The 25,186-nt window shown below is 34.0% G+C and overlaps 1 protein-coding gene across 2 annotated transcripts in view; it reads left to right on the top strand.

Moving 5' to 3' along the window:
• Positions 1-25,186, top strand: part of CSTF3 (cleavage stimulation factor subunit 3) — an 80,287-nt gene that overhangs the window by 32,528 nt on the left and 22,573 nt on the right. For both annotated transcript variants that reach the window (XM_036891753.2, XM_036891752.2), the window contains 12 exons: positions 10,880-10,912; positions 11,544-11,641; positions 12,500-12,566; positions 12,654-12,688; positions 12,773-12,899; positions 16,290-16,367; positions 17,134-17,296; positions 19,578-19,687; positions 20,065-20,181; positions 20,441-20,515; positions 21,904-22,047; positions 22,416-22,518. In XM_036891753.2, coding sequence (XP_036747648.1) covers positions 10,880-10,912; positions 11,544-11,641; positions 12,500-12,566; positions 12,654-12,688; positions 12,773-12,899; positions 16,290-16,367; positions 17,134-17,296; positions 19,578-19,687; positions 20,065-20,181; positions 20,441-20,515; positions 21,904-22,047; positions 22,416-22,518 — 1,150 coding nt within the window. The remainder of the gene's footprint in view (positions 1-10,879; positions 10,913-11,543; positions 11,642-12,499; positions 12,567-12,653; positions 12,689-12,772; positions 12,900-16,289; positions 16,368-17,133; positions 17,297-19,577; positions 19,688-20,064; positions 20,182-20,440; positions 20,516-21,903; positions 22,048-22,415; positions 22,519-25,186) is intronic.

Below are 25,186 nucleotides of genomic sequence, written 5' to 3'. Positions count from 1 at the left end.
AATAGTATTCCATTGTGTATATGTACCACATCTTTATCCATTCATCTACTGATGGACACTTAGGTTGCTTCCATATCTTGGCTATTGTAAATAGTGCTGCAATAAAATAGGGGTGCATATGTCTTTTTGAGTCTGAGAAGTTGTATTCTTTAGTAAATTACAAGGAGTGGGATTTCCAGGTCAAATGGTATTTCTGATTTTAGTTTTTTGAGGAACCTCCATATTGCTTTCCACATGGTTGAATTAGCTTACATTCCCGCCAGCAGTGTAGGAGAATTCCCCTTTCTCCGCATCCTCACCAGCATTTGTTGTTCTTAGTCTTCGATGCTGGCCGTCCTTACTGATGTGATATCTCATTGTGGTTTTAATTTGCATTTCCCTGATTTTTCCTATTTTTACATGTCACAGCTTTTGATAATCTGACAGCTCCACTAATCTTATTACATAAATACTGGACAAAATTAGACCCATATATTAGAATCCACTAGAAAGAATGGTCATATGTTTATTAGATTCCAGGCCTTTCACCAGACTTAATTTATAGGCTCTAGTATCATCTTGACCCAGAGCTGCTTGCTCAGGGTTTTTCTCTTTCCATTTTCTCTACACTTCAGTGGCAGCACAGTGGGGACCTCTTTTTAGAGTAGGAATTTCAGTATAATATTTATTTCATTCTTGTCTACTATAACCTTAATACCAGTATTTCATATAGAATTTGAAGTTAATTCTTCTGGTGGTGTCTCTTTGGAAAATGTCATCTGATCTAAAGAGTAGTTAAATGGCATTGATAACAGTATTTTGTTTTAATCTGAGTAATGAACTGAAAGCTTTGTAGGATGGGGAAATGGATTTTTTCCACATTCATGAATTTGGTGGAGAAATACTGGAAGATCACGCAAGTTGCTCAAAAAGTAGAGAAGCATATGCCACAGAATTTGTATCCACTTCATTTTAGAAGCTTAATCTGGCTTCTGAAAAGTGGTTTTATGAAAAACTAGATGACATTACCATGATACTAGGTTTCTAGAATAAATGTTATACTTGATTCAGGGTATAAGTGTAGAATTAGATACAAAGAAATGAATAGAAAAATTTGTCATTTGATACCATTGAAAAATTAGGCAACCAAAATGGTATTCTGATAGGAATCTATCAAAATGGGAAGGAAACTATCTTGATTAGTGAAACTAGAATGATATACATAGAGAAGAGGTATGACTGACTGACTAAGGCTTTCGTCCAATGATAATTCAATTGTTAATTTCTTGAAAGTAGCCATTCTCAATTTGTATGCAGTGAGAAGTAATGAGAGATGAAAATTGTAGAGAGATTTAAGTAAATGGATTTTTACTCCAAGATTGCCCCATGCACACTTTAAAAAGTTGTGTTTGCAAATGGGAGATTAACTCAGTACATGAGATATTTTCAAAGGCAATATATAAAGTTCTTGTAGTAATCCTAGATAAATTCTATTGAATAATATTTTAAGTTTGCCTGGAAGGCTTTTCATTTTATTGAGAGAATAATTCATAAAAGCTGACTATTAAGATAGCAGGATAGAAAATACTAAATTAATGAAAGAAACTGATCCTGGACCTTTCAGGAAAGTGAGTCAACACATCTACTTGAGCACCACTCTGGCTGCACGGTACGGAACTGATAACCATTTTAAAAATCAGTGGCTTATAAACTTGGTTCTCTGACATTCATGGTAGCTTGAAAATCTCAAATAATTGTACACATTTCTTACTCTAGTTTTGATTTATTGCTGAAGATCTATGCCATGTATCAATTTTGAGAGTGATGGGGGAGGTGGCATAGTGGAACTAGAGTAGTAAAATCAATTAAGTAATGAAGATTGATTTATGACTTTTGCTATTTCAGACCAAATTACTCACTTTTCTCAAAAAGTAAAATATTCTGTTTTATTTCCAGTAATGTCCGGCATTGATAGTTTACTGGTAACTAAGAGTTTGGACATTTATATTAAGTAAAACAGGCTGAATCTATAGATACCAAGTGATTATTGTTGACAGATGCCCTGAAAATTGGGACAAAATCAAATCTATGTCAAAAATTTACCTTGTTTGACAGTCTTCTTTGAAATGACTTTTGCCTGATACCTAGCAATTATTTTAACTTTTTAGCTTCATAGGGCTAGCTGAGAATTTGAGAGCATTTATAAATTAATTTTAAATGGAGATTTTTATAGCAAGAGAAAAATTCCAATGAATTACTCAGAAGAATTTACTGCTTCAATTCAGCTATGATTGTCTTTGTCTTCTCTTAAAAAATAAGAAAGCTCTCTTTACTGCTGTGAAATTGCATTCTAGGATTGAAATGTGTTGTGGAAATACACAACTGAAACAAAAAGTATCTTAATTCTCCCAGTGGTAACAGATTTGGCTAACAATATTGTATTTCTCATTTCTGCTGTTTCTCTTGCATGATAGGTAGGTAGGTAGGTAGATAGATAGATATTAATAAGAGAAAGGGGCAGGGTGGGGAAGACAGGTAGATAGATAGGTAAACATACCAAATATGCATGTATTATCAAAATTCCACTTCTGAAGATAATATATAGTGAACATAATTTCATTCTCTATTACAGCTATACATCAGTGCTTTTAAAGTTTTTTGTAATATGCATAACCCATTCTGTCATTTATACAAAAGCATAATTTAGTTATTCTGCCTTTAATCATTTAGGGATCCAGGTTTTCTGTATTATAAGCACTCTTTAGTGAACATCATCATACACGTCTTGCTAAAGAGCAGTATAGTGTAGTGCCTAAGAGTATAGTTGTGCAATCTTAAGCAAATTAATAAACCTTCTTGTGCCTCAGTATTCTCAGTATGATAGTATAATAAAGTATAATATAGTATGGTATAATAAAGTAAATAATTACTTTAGTGTTCTAAGGATTGAATGAGTTAATACATAGAAATTCTTAGATGGATAACTTGAACTGCTGTGTTGCATACTTGAAACCAATATAAGATTATGTACATATCAACTACAAAAAAAATTCTTAGAGAAGTGCTTGCATAATTATTTAACAAATGCTATTAGTATGTGCAGTATTTTGTCATTGTTTTCAATTCTAAATGTAAATTTATAATAGATTAACAATAACTTAATTCTTAGAATTAAGAATTACATTTCTGTAATTCTTTTTACTAAAGATAGTAAATAACATTTACTGATGAAGGGGGAACATTTACTGATAAAGATCTACTAATCTTTTCTACATCTTATTCCTTTTGACCTGTGGCATACCCCATCGTCCAATAGCTCTTTCTTATAGTGTTGTCCTTTGACTTGTTAGAAATGATTTTATTTTTTTCTCTTAATTTCACGTATTCTTTAGGCTTCTCTTCCCTTTGTCTGCCTGGTAATGGATATGTTTGAGAAATTAGTATTGTCTGTATATTCTCTGAAACAGAGAAAACACTTAATTCCTTAGGTATTATATGCACTAGATACATATAAGAAACATTTTTTTAAACAAGTGATTCAAGTAAACATCTTTAATCACATTGTCTTATTTGAAAACCAATACCTTATCTCTTAACTTTAAGCAATTTTTACCTGACTTATATATGGTCATCTCATTAAACCTAATAAAAAAGTACCACAACTACCATACATTTTCCGTTTTTGTTCCCATGAAAAAAACTTGTATTGTTTCCCCTCTATATTACTGTTTTTCTCTCTGTTCCCTCTCCTGCAAGCCCAGGCCACTAATTTCCTACTGAAAGATGAAAGCAATAGCTTCTTGTCTATTTTTGAAGCTAGTGTCTACTTGCCTCATGCTGTGGCACTGCAAACCACTTCTCTTTCCCACCTTCCCCCGCCACCCCAGATGAGCCATAGTTTTTGTTATTGGGTGACAGTTCAGTTTTTTGTGTACCAGATTTAAATCCTGCTTAGCTTTTTAGGCACTATGTAATGGAACTCCACCACAATTAGCCAATCTATTTTTCTAATACATGTTTTTTCTTGTGTAAGTGTCTTTCTTCACTACAACACAGAAAACTTCAGAAACTCATGTTTTAAATGACTTACACAAATCTTTTTTCTAATTAATGGCCTGGATTCCACCTGCTCAGTCAACTTTCCTTGGTAATTCTAATTTTTATGGAACTCCCCTTCCTCTAAATTTTATAGGACATTGAACATAAAATACTTTAGTCCTGTGTTCTTTCCAACAATTTATGGATAGCTATTACTAGACATTAAGCTCTTTATTAGAAATCAGATTCATATTCTCATATCCACTTGGTAAATCTAAGCACACACTACAAATAGTTTTTAGTTGGTTCAGAAAAGTAGATTAGTTAACACCTAATTTAGTTAGTACAAAGAATCAAAGTAAATGTAAACTTAACGTATAACTGCAAATAGTTGTATTTTTGCTTAGCACATTTTAATTTTTATCATAGTGGAAATATAACAGTAGTCTGTACCTTTATTTAACAAATGTATTATTCCTGTAACACATTTGAAGTTTCTGGAAGAACTTAAAATTATGGGACATCAAGTCTAAATCTGTGTATATGTATATATATATATATAGTCATACATTTGTAACTACATTTAGTAGGAAAGTTATGAATTATAGAAGTAGTACACAATATTCTAGGAAAAAATAGGAAGTACAGATAAGCATTTAAAACTACCTAGTTTCTTTATCTAATTCCCTCACTGAAATATAACTCCCTGAGTTACAAAACTTAGTTTAATCCAGCACTGTACTTCCAGGGCTAGAAAGAGCCTGCCGCATAGGCACATCATTATTTTTTTTAATAAAAGTGAACTTATTTGCAGACACTCCTTTCCTGATATCTTTAAAACTGGCTCTGGGTGGTGGAAAGGATAGCTACTCCAACAACTTAAAAATCGGCTGATATTCTTAACATTCTTAAAGTTCCGTTCTTCAGTATTTCCCAAATTCTTTAAAACTACTTATACTCTGTAATCTTCCAAGACATATTTTTCAGTATATGAGAAATTGGGAAGTAGCAGAAAAATAGTGAAAAGACTAGTACATTAATAGAAGATGGGGTTTATATTTAGGATTCCATTTGCTCTCAGGTTTTAAAATTTGGGCTAAGCTTAAGCAGAATCCAGCAGCTTCTGCAGCTCTATAACCCAAAGTGATTGTCTTCAAACCCACAAAAGTGCATATGATGTTACACTTTAGAGTAGAAAATATGTAGGAAACAAATTAGGAATGTGAGTTTTGCAATTTATCACATTTATTGGAAGCAACTTGCATGTAAAATTACTTGAGATAAGCCCTAGCTGTGCCTCTGATGTGTTGTCCAGCAGTGTCAGAAAACAAATGCATTGACCTGTCCCAAATGGGTTATATGAAAATCTAAATATGTAGAGACTTTTTTCCTTTAGATTATTTCACTTGTTTACTTTCCTCTATAGAGTTATGTCAGTTGGGTTCCTTTGTCAAATGTGTTTTTGAACCATTTAAAATTAATTGTACAATTACTATTCTTATAATTGACAATTTAAAAAATAATATTAAAAATATTTTGATTTTGTGGGGTTTGCTTTTTTCCCCCAAGGTGTAAGAAAAAAAATTGAGGAAATCAGCCAAAATGCTGTTGACATGTGGAGGTTTATTTCTCCGATAAATAAAATGTTAGACCAATAATACCAATGTTTTATAAAATGTTCAGTGAAATACGAAAAACATTCATAACAGAGAAAGTTAATTTATTTTTCAACAGTTTATAGTGTGATTTCTATAGCTCTCCATAGAAAGATGTTGCAGTAAAAGGTATAGATAATCTGAACTGTTAATGGATGTTAACATAGCCTGTTAATTAACTAGACATTTTTTTCTTCTGGCAAGGTTTTTATTTTTCAAATTAAATAATCTCTTGTAAGTAATCACTAGTTCCAGTAATTGTCCAGAGGATAGTTTTAGTTCCAAAAGAAAATGTTGAGTTAATGCTTGTGGAAGTTAACAAAGCACTGGAAATAGGAAGTGTTCAAAAGTATCAGAAACAGATCTGTGTTTATTCAATATGTTATACTTGTTTCACTCTGCCCCAAATAACCACTCATTTGAATTTAAAGTTTAATCTTTATAGTATTCCAGTTATCTTCCCTCTTTATAAAACAAATAATTATTAGGAAGTTGACAACTTAAAATTTTTTATTCCTTTCCCTCCACAGCAACTTTTCATATCTTTGTAAGATTCATATGAATCATCAATAATAGTGCATTTGTATGACAAAGTTTTATTATAAACAGCATATTAAGATATAAGAAGGATAAATACTAAAAATTACCAAGTTTTTCTTATAATCATTTTTTAAATTACAAAAGTAATATAACCACATTTCTTATTAAAAAGCAAAAGTTCCTATTAAAAAATAAATCCACACTTTAACAGTCACCTCAAATGATTGCACATTAAAGTTTGAGAACCAAAGATTAAGATAATTTAAAAATTACATGACATTACTTTTATAGGTAAGATGAACAAGTTCTGGTAAGCTTTGCAAAATTACATGTATGTATAATGGGCTTTAAATAGGGGCACTTTCTATTGGTTAATGACAAAAATCTGAGAATCTGTGATGTCAAAATTCAAAGCAGTATCAATTTTATTTTAAAAAGTTAAGCCAATATTTGGTTATCAGGTAGATACAAATGTACATAAGTTTGCTAAATATATTTAAGAATATTTAAGTTATAGGTAAGATGTTTTCATATATATACTAGTGAATAATTCTTGAGCTAATAATCTTTAAGAGAAGAGAAATGGACTAGTAGTAGGATGACCAAAGGCAGGGTGTCACATGTTGTACTAGTTGCACCAATAATGGAATTTGAATGTGACCTGCAGCTTAACCTTTGCATTTCTCTCAAAATGGGGTCAATGATAGTAACATCGCTCTTTTTGACTATTTAGTTTACATACCCATGGTTAGAAAAGATATCACAAAGTTTATACTTCAGCTCTTATGTTTTTTGGTATGATTTATAAACACCTGGAATATCTAGATACTTTATTTTCTTTTCAATCCTTGGAAAACCTTTTGTAGCAGATGTTACCATTCCGTTTTATAAGTAGGAATATTAGATGCTGGGAGAGAGATTTAGTAGTTGATACCATGTGATCATGTTCTATTTATCACACTGCTTTTCCAAAGCAAGCTGTGTTTTTAAAAATTAAATGATGTTTAAGAATGAGATTATAGCAGCTTTTAATACTGCCAGTATAAGTTCTATAGAGGGGCTGTCAAAGAGTATTGGTTGAATTAATGAATGATAATCAATGGCCATGTATCAAGGCCAAGAGAGTCTTCCTATATTAGTTGAAAGTATCTTTCTCTATATGTATGTATTGAACTAATACTAAATGAAGCAGTAAATAATTGATGAATCCAAGATTGGACAAATTAGGATAAAGACAAAGTTTTTTTGGCCTATATTTTTTACACATGTGTAGACATAATTTTTAGTGAAATGCACAAATGAAATCATATATATGAAGTACAGTTTCTTCTCTCTGTTCCTCCCTGTACAAATAAAACTGTCCACCATGACATTAACAACTTTGTATGTATTCCATATTTTCTCCCTGCTCATAAAAATCATATACAAACTATACAAATATACAAATAAAATTTATTTTTGACTATCATTCTATAGAAATGGATTATATTATATACATTTAAAAAATCTTCCATTCAATAAAATCTTAAAGAAATTTCCCCAAATTACTGTTAGAACCCTGATTTGCTGTATATGGGTATATAGTCTTCCATGCATCATAATTTATTAAACCATTTCTCTGTTGGTGGACATTTGCTTTGTTAACTGTTTTTGCTGCTCTGAAGTTTGCAGTAAATAACTTTATACAAATAGCTTTATATCCTGGTGTTTTTATTTCTGTAGGGTAGATCCTTAGAATGAAATTTCTGGGTCAAAAGATGTTACTTTTTTATTTAAATAGCTCTTGCCAGTGGTTTTTCCATAAAGGCTGTAACAGTTCATATTTCCTTCAGCAATGTTATGAAATCCCTTTTCTTCATGCTTCAGTAGTGTTAATACCTTTTAAGCTTTTACAATTCTGATTGGTGTAAGTGACATCTTATTTTGTTTTCCCATTTTAAAATTGTACATGTTGTCATATTATTTTTAACTATTTGTATTCTCTTCTGTAAATTGTCTATTCATATTTGCCCATTTTCCCATTGAGTAGTTTTTGGTTTTCCTGGCCAGTTGTAAAAACTGTATGTATCTATCATCAGTATTTGGGAAACTGGTGACTTGAAATCATCTTACTTCACTCCCACTCTCAACTCAACATATTTACCTCTTTTGAGCCAAGCAGCTGGATGCAAGGAAACCTCAGGTTCTATGGCAGACTCAAAGAAGAAGGCTGCTGGAAAGCACAGGGCAAAGAGTAAGAAAGTGACCTATGGAAATACTTGGAATCCTTCACCTGACTTTCTGCCCCAGAGGAATGTTGGTATCATCTTGACTTCTAGGAATTAAAAAAGGAGCAGAATAGTCAGGCTGAGTCCTGCCTACTTTTGAGCAAAGATTTCTTTCCAGTTCTTTGTCAGAGGTCTACCAGCAGCCTATTTGCTGAAAACACAGCTGTCATGGTAGGGAAGGGATCTACTACAACTCCAAGACTGCCAACACTGACCTTCAGTGAACAGATAGAAAAAATAGCAAATAGCTGCATATGTAAAGATCCAGGATAAGAAAGGAATATGAACTAAAACTGTCAGGACAGGCAACCAACAAAACACCTGCTGGAGGAAAGCAACAACTTGAACAAAATTATAGGAGCACAGCAAGATTGAAAGCATAGCATTAAAAAAAAAACTCGGGCGTCAAAAACCATTTTTAATCAACTACGTCAATAGGTCAGATGGAGGAGAGCAGTAACATGGAGACAAATTAGTGGCTTGGAGAATCTAGTGGAAGAAATATTTTAAACTTAGAGCAAAAATTCAAAGAGTAAAAACAGATTTTGAAGATAAAACAGGGAGACCTAATATGCATAATAGGATCTCTAAGTGGAAAAGAACAGATGGGAGAGAGGCAATAACTTCAAAAATTCTTGAGCTGAAAAGGACCTGAGACTAGCTCCAAAGGGTTTTAGGCCAAATTTGTGGCAATAGTAACAAATTACAGCAACTACTCCCTCTTTCAGGCAGTGTTCTGATGGCTTCACATTTATTTAACTCATTGGGTCCTTAACGGCCCTACAAAACAGGTAGAATTATCCCCCTTATTCAGATGAGGGAAAAGGTTAAGTGGATAGAGAACCCAAAATGTCTGACTCCAGAGCCTTGAGTAAACTGCCTTGAAGAGCACAGACCCATATTTAGGCATATCCTGTTAAAATTTATGAACTCTGAGGATCAGGGGGAAATAGTACAAGTTCCATAGAGAAAAAGCAAGTTATCAACAGAAGAAAAAGACTGTCATCAAAAGTTCTCAGCTGTACACTATTTACAATAGCCAAGAAATGGAAGCAACCTAAGTGTCCATCAGTAGATGAATGGATAAAGAAGATGTGGTACATATACACAATGGAATATTATTCAGCCATAAGAAGAAAACAAATCCTACCATTTGCAACAACATGGATGGAGCTAGAGGGTATTATGCTCAGTGAAATAAACCAAGCGGAGAAAGACAAATACCAAATGATTTCACTCATCTGTGGAGTATAAGAACAAAGGAAAAACTGAAGGAACAAAACAGCAGCAGAATCACAGAACCCAAGAATGGACTAACAGTTATCAAAGGGAAAGAGACTGGGGAGGATGGGAGGGTAGGGAGGGATAAGGGCGGGGAAGAAAGGAGGTATTGTGATTAGCATGTATAATGTGGGGGGTGGGGGAAAGGGGAGGGCTGTGCAACACAGAGAAGACAAGTAGTTATTCTACAACATCTTACTATGCTGATGGGCAGTGACTGTAATGGGGTTTGTAGGGGAGAGCCTAGTAAACATAATGTTCTTCATGTAAAAAAAAAAAAAAGTTCTCAGCTGTAGGATCGTAAGCCAGAAAATGGGGGAAATTAAAGATTTCTTTAATCAAATTCATCTCAGGGTGAAACAGATTTGCTGATACATCACAATTAAGCAACTAATTCCACCTACCATCTGATGAAAACACTCAAAGAAAAGAAAGGGAAATGTAATAATACTTAACCTTGGTCTTTGCACATACTATTCCTCTTGCTTGGAATAACTTCCCTCTTCACCATGTAATACCTTTAACATCTTAACTTTTTCCAAGAAGTCTTCATATCTCTCCAAGTCTGGGTTTTTTGCTCATCCTAAATGATCCCATAGCACCCTGTCTTTTCCCCATCTTACTGTAAGTCCGTATAAGGACATGGGAAGACTGTACTGTGGTAGCCCTGGTGCCTAGCACAGTGCCTGAAAGATTGGAGGCGGACTTGAGTAATTAAAATTTATGTGCAGTCAAAATCAGCAAATCTTTTTTTGTTGCCCTATTCAGATTGTTCTAGTAGTAGCTATCAGGGAAAGAAAGCTTTAAGTAAAGTTTGTCTTCAATAGATACTTGTCCTAATCAAGTATGCCATGTATATATATATTTCCGTATTTGTCTTGTGACTAACACAATTTTACATTCACAAAATTCCAGTATAACTATGAAAATCTATCCATGTAGAATCAATTTACATAAGGCATACTTACAATGCATATTACCCATGTTGGGTTCAAACTTCTATTTGTTGTTTGTGAGAGCAGAAGCAGGAGGAAAGTTTGCCTGATTAGTTAAAAAACTCAGTGTTTTAATACTCTAAAAAGAGTGATATTAATCCTGTATTTTTCTGTTTCTCTTCAGATTAAAGCTAAAAATTATGACAAGGTTGAAAAGGTGAGTTCTCCTAAGCATACTTTGAATATTATGCTGAAGTTTAATTGAGGACTTACCATAGATAAGGCAAACAGTAAAATGTTAACAAAATTGTTGAGTCTAGGCAGTGATTATATAGGAGTTCTTTGTACTTGTTCAACTTTTTGTGTGCTTGAAAATGTTCATAATCAAAATTTTGAAAAAGAAAAAATTATACTGTACTGACCAAAATCATGAGAATGATTTTGATTAAACTGAAAATAGGAGTTGGTGGAGGGGTACCTGAGGGGCACAAAAATCTCAGTCATAATATAAGTTGGTCTTGGGGATAGAAGTACAGCATGGAGAATGTAGTCAGTGGTTCTGTAACATCTTCCTATGTTGACAGTAGTAACTGCACTTGTTGGGGTGAGGATTAAATGATATGGGTAACTGTTGAACCACTGTGTTGTATACTTGAAACCAGTATAATATTACATATTAACTATACTTCAATTAAAAAACACTTAAAAAATAAACTGAAAGCAAGATTTGTTATTTGACATTTATTTGTAAGATAAATTTATGAAAGCTAAATTTTTTTTAATGTTCCATTTCACCCATGTATATGTGAAATTAACTGGATTCTGATAATATTTTCTTGTATTTACAGCTATTTCAGAGATGCCTTATGAAGGTTTTGCACATTGATTTATGGAAGTGTTATCTTTCATATGTCCGAGAAACCAAGGGTAAACTACCAAGTTACAAGTAAGTTCAATCAGGATTTTAAGAATCCAGGTAATCTCCAGGGACACAGTCAATCCCACATAAATTCACACCTTCTCTTAATTCCAGGAAGAAAGAGACTTAAGAATTTGAGAAGTCATGGTTCTCTGAGAAGAAAAAGTGCTTCAAAGAAAGCCACTGACATTAGTCTTATTCTGGAAAATTGACTCATCTATGCCCTTCTTCTATATTGAAACACACTGTACATTTGCAACACCAAATCACTTTGTTCACAGGCTTGTTGTCAGAACTAATAACAAGCATTTTATTAGTTGTCAGCCATCATTCTTGTGAGGTTACAATGCATTGACCTACTTAAGTACTCCAAGGCATCTTTGGCTGTTCTATTGTTGTGTATGACCTCCCCATATGACTTATACCCACATATCCATTTTCAATGAATCTAAATGAAGGATCTTCTCAAATGCTACTTATATACTGAACAGGCCATTATTTCTGTAACTAGAATTCTGTATTTTCTTTTCCTCATTATCCTTTATTGTCTTACATTGAAGAGGAAGTTCTTTCTCCCTAAATTTTACTTCAGAGTTGTAGATCTTCAGATATAACTTGCCTCCTAATTAGAGAACTAGATATTTCCACATTTTAATGTGCTACATGGAAATTTGGCAGTTATATAGAGATAAGTGAAACATGGACCTTATCTTTGATAAGATCACAATGGAAACAAGGCATATAAATTTAATAACAAGCTAAACACAATGCAACTATATACTTGCAAAGATGTCTATATTTCTGTTTATACAAAAAAGATGTTTCAGTTGGATATTTTAATAATGTACAATTTTTTTTTAAACATATCCTTCACATTTATTTCAGAGAAAAAATGGCTCAAGCATATGACTTTGCACTGGATAAAATTGGAATGGAAATTATGTCTTATCAGGTAGAGTTAACATTTTTTAATATACAGTATATAACAAATTTGAAATAAATATCAAGAAAGATACCAATATTTTATTTTATTTCTTAGATTTGGGTGGATTACATCAATTTCTTAAAAGGCGTGTAAGTATTTTTAGTTTAGCTTGTTTTGTGTGAACAGTTGATTTAGTTGTAGTGTAATTGATGGCATTTCTTATCCAATACCAGAGAAGCTGTTGGATCTTATGCAGAAAATCAGAGAATAACAGCTGTCCGAAGAGTTTATCAGCGAGGTTGTGTTAATCCAATGATCAACATTGAACAGCTCTGGAGAGACTATAACAAGTATGAAGAGGTAAATAAGGCCAGACTAGTTTACTATTATAATCCAGCCATTTAAATCTGTATGCATTGTGGATCTGTGGTTTCTAGCCTTTCTAGTATCAGGTACCTGGATATCAGTGCTGCACATGTCTATTTTCATATTGATTGTAATACAAGAACGACTCCTAATGTTTTTGCAAGGTTTTGAGTCTCAGTACTTATTTACTTTTTAGAGAATACTCTGGGAGAATTATAATTCCTACAGAACCATTTTTATTGACTGCTAAACCATATCCACACAATCATAGTGCACACATAGCTCTTGATCTCTTATGAAATGGTACCTTTTTAGTTTTTTTTTTCTTATTAAGGTATTATTGATATACACTCACACTCTTATGAAGGTTTCACATGAAAAAACAATGTGGTTATTGCATTCACCCATATTATCATGTCAGCCTCCATATCCCACTGCAGTCACTGTCCATCAGTGTAGTAAGATGCCACAGAGTCACTATTTCCCTTCTCTGTGCTACACTGTCTTCCCCATGATCCCCCCCACACCATGTGTGCCAATCATAATACCCTTCAATCCCCCCTTCTCCCTCCCTGCCCACCTGCCCCCCCCAACCCTCCCTTTGGTAATCGCTAGTCCCTTCTTGGAGTCTGTGAGTCTGCTGCTGTTTTGTTCCTTCAGTTTTGCTTCGTTGTTATTCTCCACAAATGAGGGAAATCATTTGGTACTTGTCTTTCTCTGCCTGGCTTATTTCACTGAGCATAATATCCTCCAGCTCCATCCATGTTGTTGCAAATGGTAGAATTTGTTTCTTTCTTATGGCTGAATAGTATTCCATTGTGTATATGACCACATCTTTTTTATCCATTCATTTACTGATGGACAATTAGGTTGCTTCCATATTTTGGCTATTGTGAATAGTTTTGCAATAAACATAGGGGTGCATATGTCTTTTGAATCTGAGAAATTATATTCTTTGGGTTAATTCCTAGGAGTGGAATTCCCGAGTCAAATGGTATTTCTATTTTTAGTTTTTTGAGGAACCTCCTATTGCTTTCCACAATTGTTGAATTAGCTTACATTCCCACCAGCAGTGTAGGAGGGTTCCCCTTTCTCTGCATCCTCACCAACATTTGTTGTTCTTAGTCTTTTCGATACTGGCCATCCTAACTGGTGTGAAGTGATATCTCATTGTGGTTTTTATTTGCATTTCCCTGATAGTGATGTGGAGCATCTTTTCAATTGCATATTGGCCATCTGAATTTCTTCTTTGGAGAATTGTCTGTTCAAATCCTCCATCCATTTTTTAAATAGGGTTATTTGCTTTTTGGGTGGTGAGGCGTGTGAGTTCTTTATATATTTTGGATGTTAGCCCCTCCCCTTGTCGGATATGTCATTTACAAACATATTCTCCCATACTGTAGGATGCCTTTTTGTTCTGTTGATGGTGTCCTTTGCTATACAGAAGCTTTTTAGTTTGATGTAATGCAATGTGTTTATTTTTGCTTCTGTTTCTCTTGCTCAAGGAGATGTGTTCAAGAAGAAGTTGCTCATGTTTATATTCAGGAGATTTTTTGCCTATGTCGTCTTCTAAGAGTTTTATGGTTTCATGACTTAAATTCAGGTATTTGGTCCATTTCGAATTTACTTTTGTGTATGGAGATAGACAATAATCCAGTTTCATTCTCTTGCGTGTAGCTGTCCAGTTTGCCAGCACCAGTTGTTGAAGAGGCTGTCATTTCCCCATTGTATATCCATGGCTCCTTTATCGTATATTAATTGACCATATATGCTTGGGTTTATATCTGGGCTCTCTAGTCTGTTCCATTGGTCTATGGGTCTGTTCTTGTGCCAGTACCAAATTGTCTTGATTACTGTGGCTTTGTAGTAGAGCTTGAAGTTGGGGAGCATAATCCCCCCAGCTTTATTCTTCCTTCTCAGGATTGCTTTGGCTATTCGGGGTCTTTTGTGGTTCCATATGAATTTTAGGACTATTTGCTGTAGTTCACTGAAGGATGCTGTTGGTATTTCGACAGGAATTGCATTGAATCTGTAGATTGCTTTAGGCACAATGGCCATTTTGACAATATTAATTCTTCCTATCCATGGGCTTGGTATGTGTTTCCATTTATTGGTGTCTTCTCTAATTTCTCTCACAAGTGTCTTGTAGTTTTCAGGGTATAGGTCTCTGACTTCCTTGGTTAGGTTTATTCCTAGGTATTTTATTCTTTTTGTTGCAATTGTGAAACAGTACCTTTTTAGAATAGTTTTTCTAGTAGGAATATCATTTGCAATGTACCTCTTTCACATAGTTACAGTGATGTGATCATTGGCTTACATTTCTGAGATGTAGGGCTACAGTCCATGTTCTTTGTTCCATTGGCATATTTTTTTAACCAGTTGAGCTTATCAGCCTATATATGTAAACATACATGTCAAATAAGCTCTGTCATTAAAAGAAAGTTTCTAGTAGTATCCGCTGGGTTTTGAAGAACTACATAAGGTATGGAAACTATTCTTTCATAAGTATGAAAAGTGGTTGTCAAACTTCCTGGTGTTGGCATTTTAAAAATTATTGAAGACTACAAAGAACTTTTAGTTTTAATGTGGCTTTTATCTATCAATATTTATATATTAAGGTTAAAACTGAGAAAATTTCAAGATATTTATTTACTCATTTAAAGTTTACAATAATGAACTCCATATATTTTAACATAAATAGCATTAAAACAAACTATTTTTCAAAACAAGAAAAACTTTAGAAGAGCAGATGTTATTTATTTTTGCAAATCTCTTTGATATCTAACTTAACAGAAGACTAGATTTTCATATCTGCTTCCCAATTCAATCTGTTATGATATTGAATGTCATGTAATCTCTGAAAATCTGTATGTTTATGAAAGAGGCAAATAATGTCTTAGCATTGTATGAAATTTGTTTTGGTCTCATGGGCCCCTGAAAGAGTCTTGGGGACCAGGAATCCTTGGACTACTCTTTGAGAACGCTAGGTATGAGTGATAATGTTCATAGCTCCTTGCTACCTCTGTATTTATTTTAAACTTATGCAGAACTAGTTAGAAAAGTGCTTTCAGAGATAAAGTATGGCTATTTTCTCAGATGAATCTATATATCACTCTTAATTAGAACTTTATATGAAATAATTGACCCTTTTCAAATCATTTATCTTTAGAAATACCTAATATTTAGAAACATACTGTCAGCTCATAACAGACATTAACAGATCCTCCCTTGATCTCTGAAGCATAGAATGTAATTGAGCCTTTATTTTACTAACCAAAAACATTTAAAAAAATAATTTAAAGTACTTAGTAAGTGAATAAATTAACTGTATTGTGCTAATGTTAAAATATATTTAATTTTCAAATATGTTTCTTTTTTTCTTAGGGTATCAATATTCATTTAGCTAAAAAAATGATTGAAGATCGGAGCAGAGATTACATGAATGCTAGGCGTGTAGCAAAGGTATGGAATTCCAATAGGCCACTTATTTTTAATCATTTTTATGAGTATGTTTACACAAGAACTTTCCCTGTCTGTATCACTCTTGATTTTTCAATCATTAGCAATCTTAACTAGTAACAATTAATTGCATTGTCTGAGCAGATGATAAATGAAATGAAATACCTCTTTACAGTACAAAATAAAATAAATTGAGTTTGGAAATTATTTTTTTAAATACAGAAACAGGTCATAGAGACAAGGTTCTATCTAGAATTGATGAAGTGATTCCCATCCTTCCCTCCAATCTGCTTGTACATATTTGAGTACTATACTACTCTCTGGTCTAGGAACAGCTTTTAGGGATAGTTATGTCTTGTGTACATACCTTCCCATTCATTGAGACTGTTAGAAGTTAGGGAAAATAACTTAGTAATATAAACTACTGAAATTTAAAAAGACAGTTTCTCCAAAGATGGCCGTGATAGTGCCACCAGATCATCAGTCTTATTGGTCTGTCAAGGCCTCTGTCCTGGAGAGTGACCTCCTGGATCACGTGCAGAGAGGACCTAAGGGTGTTCTGTTTACCCATTCCTGGGAACCTGTTCTTGAATAGGAAATCGTCTGTTATCTTTCTTCCTGCTCTTAAGTAGTTTTTAGATTATATTAGCAAAGTGGTGTTTGGAAATAATGGCATTTTGAACACAGGTTAAAAAAAAAAATCAACTCCATTCCACATGTCTGAGTTGTTCCTAGGCTCACCACAGAATTCTGTATGCTTGTTGTCTAGGAGTATGAGACAGTAATGAAGGGTTTGGACCGCAACGCTCCATCAGTGCCTCCTCAGAATACTCCTCAGGAAGCTCAGCAGGTGGATATGTGGAAGAAGTACATACAGTGGGAAAAGAGCAACCCTCTTCGTACAGAAGATCAGACTCTTATAACAAAAAGAGGTAACAGCATTAACCCTCCTAGGACTCCAGTTAGATATGTTAAGCTCCTGAAATTATCCCATGGCTTACTGAGGCTGTTTTTTTTTTCTTTTAATTTTTTATTTTGGTATCATTAATCTAGAATTACAGAAAGAACATTATGTTTCCTAGGTTCCCCCCTTCACCAAGTCCCCCCCCCACACCCCTTCGCAGTCACTGTCCATCTGCGTAGTAAGATGCTGTAAAATCACTACTTGTCTTCTCTGTGTTGCGCAGCCCTCCCCGTGTCCCCCACACACTATACATGCTAATTGTAATGCCCCCTTTCTTTTTCCCCACCCTTATCCCTCCCTTCCCACCCATCCTTCCCAGTCCCTTTCCCTTTGGTAACTGTTAGTCCATTCTTGGGTTCTGTGATTCTGCTGCTGTTTTGTTCCTTCAGTTTTCCTTTGTTCTTATACTCCACATATGAGTGAAATCATTTGGTACTTGTCTTTCTCTGCCTGGCTTATTTCACTGAGCCTAATACCCTCTAGCTCCATCCATGTTGTTGTGAATGGTAGGATCTGTTTTTTTCTTATGGCTGAGTAATATTCCATTGTGTATATACTGAGGCTGTTTTTATCCCCTGCCCTTTTTTCTCTTATGTTCTTCAAATTTAGTAATTTCTATAGCTCTATCTCCATGTTCGGACCTTTGTTTTATCATGTGCAGTCTGCTGTTAAACCCATCTAGTAAATTCTTCATTTCAGATATACTTCTTGGTTCTATAAATTTCCTCTAGAAAATTTTGTATTTTCTTATAGTTTCCATTTCTCTCTTGAGAGTCCATATCCATTGCCATCTTTTTCTTTATGTCCTTGAACATATTTATAACAGTAGTGGTAAAGTCCTCACTTACTGATTCCCACATTTGGGCCATCATGGGGTCAGCTTCCTTTTCTCTTGTCTATGCATCACATGTTCCTATTTTGTCACAAGTCTTTTTGGACATTGTACCAAAGTACAGTGGTACAGTGTAATGACTGGATTCTGTTATCATCCTCTGAAGAATCTGAGTTTTATTTTAACAGGGAGTTAAATTACTGGTAGATCATTGGGACTTTGTGGAGGCTTGGTTTGACACTGTTTGGATGGGTCTGTTTTAGAGTTGCCCTTAATCTTGGTTAATCTTTTAGTCCTGAGACAGTCTTTACTCTTAAGGCATAATGGAAAGCTCAAGTGGTTTATCCAGACCCTCTAACTTGGTATGATTCAATTCCAAACGTGGTCTCCATTTCAGTGGGGAGCTGCTGAGATATCTTTTCAGTTCTTTCATCCTTCCGACTTTGTTTTCCGTTTGGGCTCTTTGTATTCTTTACTGTGTATGTATATTTTCGAGGTTAGCTAGAGATTTGAGGGCCTTTATGCTCAGATTTTCAGTTTCCACTGTCTGTGGCTCTCTCTTTTGGGTATATTCTCCCTTAGTTTCTAGCTGCTGCTCTTATACTCCAGAACTCTGTTAACTTACCTCAAGTCAGCAAGACTTAAGCATTTGACTGGAGTTCTAGCTATTCCATAACTGTATACACAGGGGTGTGCCCTTCAGGAGGAAATCCATGTTAAATATGGATCTCACCTAGTGTGGTTCCGATTTATTAAGAGCTGTTTTCTCTGGTTTCTGTTTCTTTTGGCCATTCACCAGACCTTTAAATTTGCTTTTTGTATTTTTTCAGCTTATGATTTTTATTTTCAGGTAAGTTAGTCTGATACAAACAACTCTACTACTGCCAGAACTAGAATTTGGTACTTTAAAAAAATTCCTCAATCTTTCTTTGCTTTCTCACCTATGGGCCTTTGCAAATATGGTTTCCATTACCTAAAACATTTTCATATCTACCTCTGTCCTTCCTATGCTCCACTTACTCTCATCTGCCCAGCTTCGCTCAGTTCTTCAGGTTTTGCTTTAGATGTCAGTCCTTAGTGAAGCCTTTCTTGAGGCGCTTATGTCAAGTCCTGCTTAATATCTATCTTCCCAATATACTGCAGACATCTTGAGTATAGGAAGTCTTATTTGCTGATGTATTCACGGTGACTTTCACATTCCCTGCACGTGGTTTGATGCTCAATAAATATTTAATAAATAATGAATTGTGGGGTTTGGATAGATGATGGTACCAGATATCACTAAAGCTTTTTATTTTTAATTATCTTTAATTATTGAGGGCCTTTTCTTAGCCTAATAATTTACCTGTAATGCTTATATTGACAGCTTTATAAGTAATACTTATTTTAATACAATGTTGTGAATGTCTTCCCTTAGTTATGTTTGCCTATGAACAGTGCCTACTTGTGCTGGGCCATCACCCTGATATTTGGTATGAAGCTGCCCAGTATCTTGAGCAGTCAAGTAAACTGCTAGCAGAGAAGGGGGTAAGTATTCCTTTTTCCATCCTTTTGGTGTTTTCATGGCCTTGATATAGCAATAATTTGCTAATTTTGGTAGTAAAGTGTAATTGTTGAAAATTTACACTAATTTCAGTATAGATTTTAGTGACATTCTTAGATGATTTTGACTACCTTAGTCAGAATTAAAATATAGTGGCTGATAATGTATTAAAGTGAGAAATCATTTAGAATACTTACTTGTATGATTCTTCTGTCTGTTCAAATAATGGAAGGAGTCTTTGGAATATTTTTAGGATCCAGAAACACATATGTGTCCATATGTATATACATGAGTGCATATTTGATTCTCTTTCAGCTATTTAAAATGGTTGAGAGTGAGCTTTCTTTTCCCCCTCTCCTAGGATATGAATAATGCCAAATTATTTAGTGATGAAGCTGCTAATATATATGAAAGGGCTATAAGCACTTTATTAAAGAAGAATATGCTTCTTTATTTTGCATATGCAGATTACGAAGAGGTAAGTAAGAATATTTAGAACTTTCTTATAATTGGAGCTTTTACTACAGCACAGAATTTTTTTTCTGGCTGCTTCTTTGCCAGCCAATTGCTTTTGGTAGAAAGAGATGATGTAAAATGAAGTTATTAGTCTTCAGCTCAATATATATTTATGCTCAAAGCAGGTACCATTGTGGGCTACAGTGTCTGGATTCCTCAGAGCTCAAATCCTGTTTGTTTATGAGTATATATTTATATCCACTTCTTCTGTATCACCTTAGAGTCGCATGAAGTATGAGAAGGTTCACAGTATATATAACAGACTTCTGGCAATTGAGGATATTGACCCCACCTTGGTGAGTAGCTACAAATCTATTTCCTCTGCTTTAACAACAATAATTTAATATACATATAATAAAATTCACTGTATTTTTGTATAGTTGTATGAATCTTGATCAATAACACTGAATCATGAGGCTACCATCACAATTAAGATACAGAACACTTTGGTCACTTCCCAAAAATTCCCATATGATCTCTTTGTCAACACTTCTCTCTTTCCCAGCTCCTGCCAATTACTGATCTGTTCTCTGCTTACATTTTTGTTGTTGTTGTTTAATGCAGCAATATGAAACGGCTATTGTGGGGCTTTCTCTAATGTTCATGGTTTGAAGCCATTTGTTTATGCCACAAAATTGTTGCTTAATAAATGTTTCTTTTTTAATAAATGGAGGCAGGAGAAACCACCATTCAGGGAAGGGATTGGACAGGAACAACACTTTATCCTGAATTCTGCTCTGTGATAGTGTTTTCAAAGCTCCAAGTTTCTGCAAAAGGACAATGGAACTCTTTCAGTGGGAGGGGAAGGGGACAGGCCAATGTGTGGGGCTCTATTGCCTCATATCAGCTATAGCTATTTTGTTTATACTGCTCTGATTGCTTGCATTTATTCATCATTTTGAAATTTATTTAGCAAACCACTCTATGATATGCACTATGCTAGATTCTAGCAGTATAATGACAAATTAGATAAAATTCCTTTCCTGAAGGAACTCATAGTTCATCCATCCATCCATCCATCTGTCAAAACTGGGCAAATCAACACGCTACTCATAGTCACCTTACTTATAGTCCAGAGATATTTTTGTTCATTGAACAAATATTGCATGCTCATCATGTATTGGACACTCTGTAGGTGCTGAGTATAAAATGGCTTATATATAGTTTATCAATAAAGTTGTATTTTATGGTCATTGGAAAATAAATTAGTGGAGTTTTAAAGCAATAAAGCAAGAAATATGAAGTTAAACAGGTATTGTTAAATATGCTTGTATTAGATGAAACCTTGAGGTTTCTAGTGAAGTGCCTTTTATTAGTTTCACTTTTTTTCCCTCCTTAAAATTTAATTTGCATATTCTGGAATTAGTGGTGATGTTGCACAACCAAGTGATACACTAAAAATCTTCAAATTATATACTTTTCAAGGGCAAATTTTGTGTGTAGTATGTGAATTATATCTCAATTTTTTAAAATTAACTTGTATGCATCTTTAATACCAGAAAAAATTTGCTTGTGGATTTAAATAGTGCAACATCTATAATCTTACTTTGTGGTTTATTGGGCATTCACAATTGCTTTATTATATAGGAAACATTAGTACACATTAAGGTGAGCCAGTGTTGGATGCTGCAGGGGTCACATTCTGCCTAAACTGTAAAGAAGAAATACTTTTCTTTTTGTACAGGTATATATCCAGTATATGAAATTTGCAAGGAGAGCAGAAGGTATCAAATCTGGGAGAATGATATTTAAAAAAGCTAGAGAAGATACCAGAACCCGCCACCATGTCTATGTTACTGCAGCACTCATGGAGTATTATTGTAGTAAGGTAAGTACTAAAATAAAATGTAAAGGTAAAATAATTTCCTTCATCTGAGATGCATTGATTGAAAGAAAAGTAGTTCTAGTTTCCATCATTAAGCTTTAATTGCTCTATATCATTAAGGAATTTTTAAGTATCTGTAAAATTACATGGAGCATCATCCAATCCCCATTGCCTGCTAATTTATGCCTTACTAAACTCCATGTTTCTGAATATAAAACCTCTTGAATAGCTTTAGCTCAGCAAATTCTGCTCAAAATGATTTAAGTTTCCATTTTAATTCCTAATGTATTGTGTCTGATTTAGATGTTATAGATTTAATATTCTTTTCAGTATCTTGTCTAACATTTCATATAAATCCTCCCTTCTTCTAGGACAAATCTGTTGCCTTTAAGATTTTTGAGCTTGGGCTAAAGAAATACGGAGATATTCCAGAATATGTCCTGGCTTATATTGACTATCTTTCTCACCTCAATGGTAAGTAATTCTAGATCTATAATGGTACTTAATATTAAACTGTATATGTCATTCTCTGAAATTATGTTGCTCTGAAATTATGTTTTATCCTTCTCCAATATGTTATAATTCTGCCATCACACTAGAATCAGGCACTTCATAGGCACTCAAGAAATATTTGTGGCCTCTCAACCATAAATTTATATTTATTGAATAATGGTAGATGACTTTGGATTCTGCAGAATGGTCTTCAATGCTTCATCAATAAAATCCCCATTGGTAACAGAGTAAAGTTACAAATTCAGAGTTGGGAGACACAGTGTTTATGCTCATTGCTGTTGACTGCTAGCAGATCATCTCTTGTTTGCTGGTAGGAGAGTGGGGGGACAGACAAAATAATCTCCAGACATCAAGATGCCCAAGTAATAAAGTAAAATGCTTTGAGGCTAGAGAGTTCTTCTTTGGGAAGAGATTTCAAAAACAAACATTATGTTGATTAGCATCCTTATTTTTATTTCCTTATTCTGTTGTAATAATAATGGCCATCCTTTATTGAGTTCCTACTTTATAGGCCCTGAGTAGGGGATTCATATATATATATCTCATTTAGCTAGTTTCTCAAAACCCAAGATATATACTTTCTTGGCTAAAAATGATCCAGTATAAAAATTTATTTCAGAAATATATGATTATGTGCTGTATAATTAGTTATAGAATTCGTTATCATAGGTATATATAAGTGGTTTTAATGATATTTCAGAAAAATATAGCATTCTGTATACGTAAATAATAGAAAATAACACCTGAATATGATTTTGAATTTCAGCTTAGTGATTCTATACTCTGGAAGAGGACTTAACTAAAAATGAGACAGTAGAGCATTTAACTAAAAAGAAATTTTCTTGTATGAAATTAATGTTCCTCACCAATTTATTTTGCTTGAATTTTTAGAATAGTTGCTAGTATGTATAATATTATTCAAAAAATGAGGATGATATCTCATGTCAGCATTATCTTCCCAAATTAGTGTCTTAGATAATTTGTTCATTTGTTCATTCATCCATTCGTCTAGCCATCATTTATTCAGTACCTTCTGGTTACTAGGGTCTGGAAGTACAAAGATGAATTAGACTCCATTGTTACCTAACCTTAGCATTCTTATGGGGGAATTAGATATGTAAACATAATTGATTCATCATTTGGTGCTTAATTGTAGCATGAGTTCAGGAGTTAGGTATGTAATCTTGTTTCAGATTTCTCATCTGCTGAATACTTTTCATTTTGTTGAGGATTGTTGAGAGGATTAAATGAGTTTTTGCATGTGTTTGACTTAGGTGGACTGTGGTAAGCATACTATAAATAGTAACTATGATGAAGGGCAATCATGAAAAAAATGTGCTAAATACTATAATAGAGCCTTGAGTAAAGTACTGTAGAAGTACAGAAAGGAGAGTGGAATAACTTCTAGAGCTGTGCTGTGCAGTTATGGTAGCCACTAGACTCCTAAGCATTCAGCACCTGAAATGTGGCCAGCCCAAATGAGAGATTTGTAAGTATAAAATCATACCAGATTTCAAAGAGTTATATGGAAAAAAAAATTTGCAACATCTTAATAAATTTTCATATTACATTAATTATATTGGGTTAAAGAAAATATATTAAAACTAATTTTACCTGTTTTTACTCTTCTGACAAAAAATTTAAATTACATAACTGGCTTGCATTATATTTTTATTAGACAGCACTGTTCTAAAGGGTGTCATAGAGGAGACATGAGATGGGTCTTAAAGGATGAGTAATAGTTTAGTCAAGTAAAGATACAGGAAAATGTATTATTCCACGTACAAAACACAGCAGGTAACCAGCAGAGGGAAAATTGTATAGAACAGTAAAAGGTGAGTCCAGAGCAAAACTTGGATGGAATAAAGCAAAAAGTATAAAGTGTAAGATTTACTTACCACTTTTTAAAGTGCAGTATGTTACATTTAACATGAAAGCCATGAATATGGTGCCATCTTCTTTGGCACCATCTTTGATACATGTAGTCTCTTGGTTTTATTTTGTGTATGGACATATAATAAAACTGAGACAAAAAAAAAAAATACTGAGACAATAAAAATGAATCACTGCTGGAGTTTTTAAAAATACATTATTGAGGTATAATTTATATATCATAAATGCACCCATTAAAAATGTACAATCAATGATGGTTAGTAATTTTACTGCTGGATTCTTAAATTTTAATAGCTCCCTTATAAGAGCTTAGCAAGAAGTGTCATATTCCCACCTACAGCTACAGAGGACCTTGCAAAATGTTTTTTTACTCAATTCTATACAAAATTTAAAGTAGTTATATAGAGAGTAGTCATGGTGCTGCAAATTAAGAAAATAAACTATGTAGGAGAGGCTCAAGATGGCGGAGTAGGAAGGCAAGATGGAGACCTCGTCCTACACACACACCATCGAAGCAACTATAGAAAATACAACTAAGCCTGAAAACGACCTGAAGACTGCAGAACAGACCACCCACACCTATGGAAGAAGAAAAGACCACACAGAAAAGGGTAAAGTGGCAAAGACAAAATCAAATGCAATGGGCCCTTGCCCCATCCCAACCCACAGGCAGGAGGAAGAAGAACAGAGTGCAGAGGGGTTAGGTGCCCAGGAACTCTGCACACCTGGCCCTGGA

Source organism: Manis pentadactyla, chromosome 9, assembly GCF_030020395.1.
Source record: "Manis pentadactyla isolate mManPen7 chromosome 9, mManPen7.hap1, whole genome shotgun sequence".
Classification (NCBI taxonomy): Eukaryota; Metazoa; Chordata; class Mammalia; order Pholidota; family Manidae; genus Manis; species Manis pentadactyla.
The sequence above is the reverse complement of the archived record's forward strand: the minus strand, read 5'-3'. Positions and strand labels throughout refer to the sequence as shown.